Source organism: Alligator sinensis, unplaced genomic scaffold (genome assembly GCF_000455745.1).
Source record: "Alligator sinensis unplaced genomic scaffold, ASM45574v1 scaffold280_1, whole genome shotgun sequence".
Lineage (NCBI taxonomy): Eukaryota > Metazoa > Chordata > Crocodylia > Alligatoridae > Alligator > Alligator sinensis.
This window is the reverse complement of record NW_005841835.1, coordinates 3,558,685-3,565,308: the sequence shown is the minus strand read 5'-3', so window position 1 is coordinate 3,565,308 and position 6,624 is coordinate 3,558,685. Positions and strand designations below refer to the sequence as shown.

The window sequence follows — 6,624 nt, the reverse complement described above, 5'->3', positions numbered from 1 at the left end:
TTTGAGTGTGGACTTTTTGCATGTGAGAGTTTATATATTCTTATATTTTAGCTCACTACCACAGCTCAGCTGCTTACAAATCGGGGTGTCATCAATCAATTTATGGGCGACCTAACTTGTGCTATGAAAGATTATCAGCAAGCGATTTCCATCAACCCTGACTACGCGTTAGCTTATTTCAATGCTGCAAATATCTACTTTCATAACAGGCAGTTCTCACAGGTAAATCTTGTTCTGTCTTTTAACCATTTCCAGGACATTTTTTCTTGATTCTTGAATAACGCTATTGATATAAACTTGTTTATAAATATGAGATTTGACTTGCATTTGTTTATATTTAATTTTAGAGTTTACCTGTACTCTGACAGGATATGAATTAGTAGATAGGAATGAATGGTAAATGTGACAGGTGTATGTCTCAAGGCCAGTCTCTACATCAGCCTGCCCACCTGTCTAGGGCAGCCTGCCCACCTGACTCACCCACCACGCCTTTGATATGATTAACTAGGAGTTGTTTACAAGGCAGGAGGCTGCCCCTTTAATGCCTGATGCCATGGGCATACTACACGGCTCCAACCTCTGCTTATATTGTGTCCCAAGCCTCGCAGATGAAATCTGAATAGTGGATTCCCTTAGCTCCTTCTTGGGGCCAAGGTCTGCCTCTATGCTAGGGTCCCTTCCACATCCCTATCTGTTACTTCCTCCTGATGCTGGGCCCTCCAACTCCTGTATCTATTATGCCCCTCTGGCACCAGGCTCTCTGTGCTCCTGTAACTGCACCCCTCTGGCGCCTGTACTCCACTCAATCATGTGCCCCATTCTGGGTACTAGTGAGGCCTCCAAACCTCCTCTTATAGCCTCATCCTGGTCCAGTGGTCTACGACAACACAAACATAAGACCCCTTGGCTATAACATAACACTGATAATGGAGACTGTGTTCTTCCCCTTTAAGCATAACAAAACTCCAGCCTTATGATAGTGTCTCCTAGTCCTGGCTACTTTATAGGCTCCTAGATCCTTAGTCCTCCTGGACAGCAAAGCAGACAACCAGAGGGCTCTGGGGAGCTCTCTAAGGCCATGCTGCCTTCCTTAGCAGCCTCCAGAGAGAGAGTGAAACTGCTAGCTCCAGCCCTGAGCTTGTCTGCCCAGAGCCCTTCCTCCTTTGGTCATCTGACTGCCTGCACTTATCCCATTAGGCTGTTCTGCAACATGCAGCTGTGAAGCTCTGTTTAGCCTGCAGGGCCCTCTGGCCTGGTGGTTTCTACCCTTAAAGGAGCAGGCACATGTTAGTACCTTGCTACAGTAAGTAACAATACTTTGAATTAAACTTCACAGCAGATAGGCAACATTTTCAAAAGTTCCTAAGTAAGTTAGTAGTACATGTCCCACTTACTTCCAATGAGATCTGGACTCCTAAGTCACTGAAGTGATTTGGCAATTTTGCCCCAAAGACAGTGATATTAAGTAACCTCTCTGAATTCACATTGCAATTCAGTCAGAGACTGAGGAGAAGAACAAAAATGTACCATCTCACTGGCTTATGCTTTAATTGCTAAGCCAAGCTTTATTCCCTGGTGTACCAGTAATCTTATAGTCCTGAATCACTCCTTTCTGCAGAAGTACCTGTCGGGAAGAGGTCTGAGGTAGTCAGTCAAACCTTAAAGTTCCCCTTGCAGAGTTTCTTCATATGCTTTTGAAAGACAGTAACCATTTCTTTTTCTCTTTGCACATTTTCTAGCATAATGGGGCCCTAACCCTGATAGGAGCCTCTAGGTGCTACCATGATGCAAATAATATTTATTCATTCAGTAAGGAAAGAGTTTGTGAATTTTACTTCTCTGGTGCTTACAGAGGCCTTTTCATTGTTGCATAAATTATCGGTGTTCTGCTACCTTGAATATTAATACAGTATAACCATGTATTAAGTATTTCAGAATGGCCTTACAACCCTGACTGAGCTCTTCCTGTTGTACACTTGGAAGAGTCCTGTATTTGGACTGTATGCACCAGGCCAATGTACGTTTATGCTTCTCTGGGTCTGGATGGGCTACAGCACTGTTGCTTTCCTTCCTCTCTGGTGCATTTCCAGGGCACTGAGTCTCTGTGTAACCTCTTCATGGAAATGAGACCTCAGGCCAGCTGCTCTACAGCTCCCAAGACATTGCCTAAGCACACCCCCTCCCAGACTTCCATTTCTACATAGTCTAGTGTGTAGTTCATTTCTTTAGGGACATGAGGCAGTGGGAGCTACTAGAGACACAAACTCAGCAGAGAGTTCCCAACCCAGTTATTCCATACTTGATCAGCACAAAATATATGGGTCTAGATAATTTTTTTTTAAGTGCACATTTCCCTGCTTCAATGTCCCTATGATTTTGTATGTTATTTAGGCTTACGTCCCAAATTTTCCCTTCTGCACATGGCTTCTCCTCTGAATTAGAGTCTTCCCTGTCATAAAGTCAGCTTCCTTCTTCCTCTGTTTGTCCTATGATTAAAAAGGACCCCCTGACAATACATTTCCCCACTTCCTCTTTCCTGTCTAATCTTCTTTCGTCCCACACTTAAGTTTCCCACGGCTTGTATACACATGCAGTTATTCAGAAATATCTATGCCACTTAAAATTCACACCCTACCTTAACCTGAATTTAATTTTCATTTGTAGACAAGCCCTGGGCTCTGTTTTTTGTTTGTTTGTTTGTTTTTGTTTTTAAGACCCAGCAGTAGTGAGCTCTTTTGTTCTGTTTTTAGAGCAATTCTATTCTATCAAACTTTAGCTCCCTCCATAGAAGCTGGAGGAAATTGACTGACTTCCCTGCATAAGATCTTTTCAGTTGCTGATAGTTTTTTTTAACTATTGGTCTATTCATGAATTGTTGTATTGGCACTGTTCCCCTGTTTCCTTACTATAAGGAGTATGAAACAGAATAAGGAAAAGAGTCATAATTCATAAGGGCACAGAAAGTTCATAAGATCAAATGTACAAAAACAGCTTTGCCACACTGACAATTGTATTACATTTTCAATTCATGTATTTTTACAGGCCTATTGTTACTATTCCAAGGCATTACAACTTGACCCCAGGAATGAAGCTGCAGTCTTGAATCGAGCCATTACAAATACATTATTGCAAAACACTGATGAAGCAAAAGAAGATTTTGAGAAGGCAGTTTCTCTCTGCCCTTTCTCTGCATCAGTTTACTTTAACAGGGCAAACCTTTACAACATGCTAAGGCAGTATGAGCTGGCTGAGAAAGATATTTCAACAGGTATTTTTTTATTAACTTGGCAAGTTTATACCTGGTGATATATTAACAATAATAGGAAGTGGACTCCTGGAGCAATAATCTTTTGTTAATAAGAAATAACTTTTCAGAAAGACCTGATTTTAACAAGTTTATTTTGACAGCGTAGGTTTATCTCAACTATGTGAAAACATGTAAGGGTAAAGATGTGAAAATTCTGTATTTTAGGTGAATTTCATGCCTAAATATTGATTTTCATGTTAGAAGGAAATTCTCATGAAACTTTCCTTAGCCAGGAAAATTACTTATTGCATTTACTTGAATGCAAGACAAAGTTTTTTCCCCCAATTAGCATGGGCAAAAAAGCATCTCATATTTGCATACAAGGAAACCTCATTAAAAACATGATTTATAATTACACTGCTGCCAAAAGTAATATGTGATCAGTAATGGAAATCAACTATGGAGTTGACGCAATACAGCTAACTCTGAACATGACTATAAAGCATGCATCCTATGTTGGGCAAACATATCCTACCACAAGGATAAGTTAGTGTAGCCAATCAGAATAAGATATATGATAGTGCCCACTGAGCACAGTCCCCCTCAGCACTGACTCTCTTTTTCAAGCCATGGTAGTGATGTAGTCATGACTACACTATATACATTTTAACGTCTTCTTTACTCCCTCAGCTGAGTTGTGCCTTTCTTCTCCATTTCCAATTATGCTTGTTTCTTCACCAGCCTTAAATGTCTGGCAAACATCACAAAATGGGGCCTCAAGCAGTTTACCCAGAATCCCTCTGTTGCCTCCTGTCTCAGGCTATTGTATAGGATTAGTGTGGCCCCACCCTCTAAGGTGGAGCTAGACCAGGTTGACTTTCACCTCATCTGTATATACATTTTTGGAGGGTCCCAAGACTCATAACAAGAATACCTGGTTAGCACATGGATCGTTTGTGCTAATTAGCACATGGATCCTTTGTGGGATGCAACTGGAGTACACATGAATACTAAGAAGCACTGAGCTATGGGGACACCATGTAAAATGCTGTTGACTCTCCTGGGGCCCAGCCCAGTGAACTACATGGTAAATCTTGAGTCTTTTAGCTTTGGAATAATATAATGCGAAATTTGTACTATATATATACTTACCTGGCAGAGGAGATACAATGACCACTATCACAGTTTTCCTACTGGCAGGGGATAACCACTTTTCTGGCAAGGGGTGGTGCCCAGGCAGAGGTAATGCATAGTTAGTCTTACAGTTTCACTTCCAGTGGGAATATCTTGGCTTTACATCTGCTTTATGGAAATGGGAGACTCCTCCCTAGATTGCTCTTGTGGCTGTATGGCTGAGGGGAAGCAAAAGTTGCGGGTATCTGAACCCCAAGCCTCTGGGCTTGGGCCTGCATGTAGGATGCCCGCCAAAGGATTCGGAAGCATCTGAAGCCCCGGGTGGGGGTGGAGAATGTTTGCTGGTAGTAGGGCCACATTTGGTTCTTGAATGACTCTCAGGTTTGGAATTGATTTGGCTGATTTGACTTGGAACACAGAATATTTTCCTTAAAAAAATAAATTACTGTACATAAGTAAGTACAAAAGTGCTGCTTAAAAGTTTGTTTATGGAGTACCTGGGCTAAAGCTTGTAGCAGTTTCAAAAAAGCGGTCAAATGCATCAATTGTGGATAAACTAAGTTTATGGGCACTATATGCAAATTACTATAGGTATGTTTTCTTCAAGGTTATTGTTTTCAAATTTGTTCTTCACTTCCATGGGCTTAGGGAGAGCAGGGTCTTGACAATAAGTAGGTGGGGGGAAGGGATGCAGGGGGGAGAGTTTGGGGGCACAGAGCAAGGGAGCTACTTGGCTCCCCAGATTTATTTTCTCTGCTGTATCAGTGGGAGGGGCACAAATTTAAGGCAAACCTCAAATAATTAGATTCTATTCCTGGAAAATTATAACAAATTATTGGGGGGTCATCTTATATTCAAGTAAATAAGGGAATTTATAGAAGGAAATTTGATGAATACTAGAATTTTACACAGTACATTAAACTTTCCAATATTTATTTAAATCTCTTTGTATAATATGAACGGTGACCTTTAGTGTTTGTTGCTTGACATCCAGAAAGTAGTTGGCAGTAGTTTCCTGGTCCTTGATTTTGGTTTGATATTTTTTATCCCTTTTTTGGGAGGGATATGCCTGTTGCATATGATTAGTGTGACTTCTAATGTTTCGGCAAGTACTATCATGGCTTTGTAAATGTGATATAATGTTATTTGACATTAAGAAGATTAAAACAAAAGTAGTAGTGTAAATATCTTAATATAACAACCCAACCTCTGCTATAAAAGTCATGTAAATTTGAATTCCATATTTTCTATTATGAGAGCAAGTGAGTTTTGAACTTGTTTTCATATTCTAGATATTACTTTTTATAATGATTGTATGTTTTCTTAATTTTAAAAATGTCCCCCCCCACTTTTTTACAGCATTGTCGATTCAGCCTAATGATGCTTTGATGTATAAGCTTAGAGCAGACATACGTGGTAAAATGGGTTTCAGTAAAGAAGCCATAGCTGATTACAAGCAAGCAATCAGCATTCAAGAACTGGTCAATGATACATGAAGAGACTCCAGTTCCTGCAATGCATTGTAACATGTTGGTTCTTTTATCAGTGTTTTCTTATTTGCAATGAAATACAGTTGTTTAATATCTCATATACTGTTAAGAATGTATTACCTTAGAATTAGCTTAGTACAAAAGATTAGTATTGAATGACAGAAAAATAATTCCATTAACAGCTCATTTTCATCTTGATGAATTTCTATGCATATTTTATTTTCATAGTAAATTGATTGCTTGATTCAGTGTAAAAATGAACAGCAGCTAGCTTTCAAAAACAGAATGTTAAAATTAAAGAAATAAATTCACTAAAATTAATTCGTTGTTCATTTTGTTTAGTATTTGCTTATTCATGGTACTGCATGGCAGTTGGGTAGGTCATGTGGGAGATACTGTGCAGTGCAGGTACTTTAACAAAATTGTAGTAGAGTAGAGGGTTTAACCATCACCCAAATACTAGGTATTTACTTGGGTACTTGTGAAGGTCAATGGCCAGAAAACTAACAGGTAATCTTTAAAATGTAGGTCAGAGTGTACCTTAATAATGTCCTGTGGCAGTGACAGAAGTGTGCCATGAGTGGCCCCTTTGTGAGGAGGTAAATGTTCTCCCTCATGCAGCACACCCTGCACCTGCCCCAGCTACTCCAGTGTCACCTGCAGCTGCTCCTTTGAGGACTCTTGCTGCCTTCCCCGCCAGCCTTTGCTGGTTTTGTCTCCCCCCCGTACCCTCAGCTCTCAGCAGTGTCTGCT

At 40.3% G+C, this 6,624-nt stretch overlaps 1 protein-coding gene across 1 annotated transcript in view; it reads left to right on the top strand.

The window, feature by feature from the left end:
* TTC6 (tetratricopeptide repeat domain 6) overlaps positions 1–6,149 on the top strand; it is a 127,879-nt gene extending 121,730 nt beyond the window's left edge. The window contains exons 32-34 of the mRNA XM_025201442.1: positions 52–222; positions 3,043–3,268; positions 5,741–6,149. Of these exons, the coding sequence (XP_025057227.1) occupies positions 52–222; positions 3,043–3,268; positions 5,741–5,877 (534 nt within the window). The 3' untranslated portion in view covers positions 5,878–6,149. The remainder of the gene's footprint in view (positions 1–51; positions 223–3,042; positions 3,269–5,740) is intronic.
* Positions 6,150–6,624: the final 475 nt, after the last annotated feature.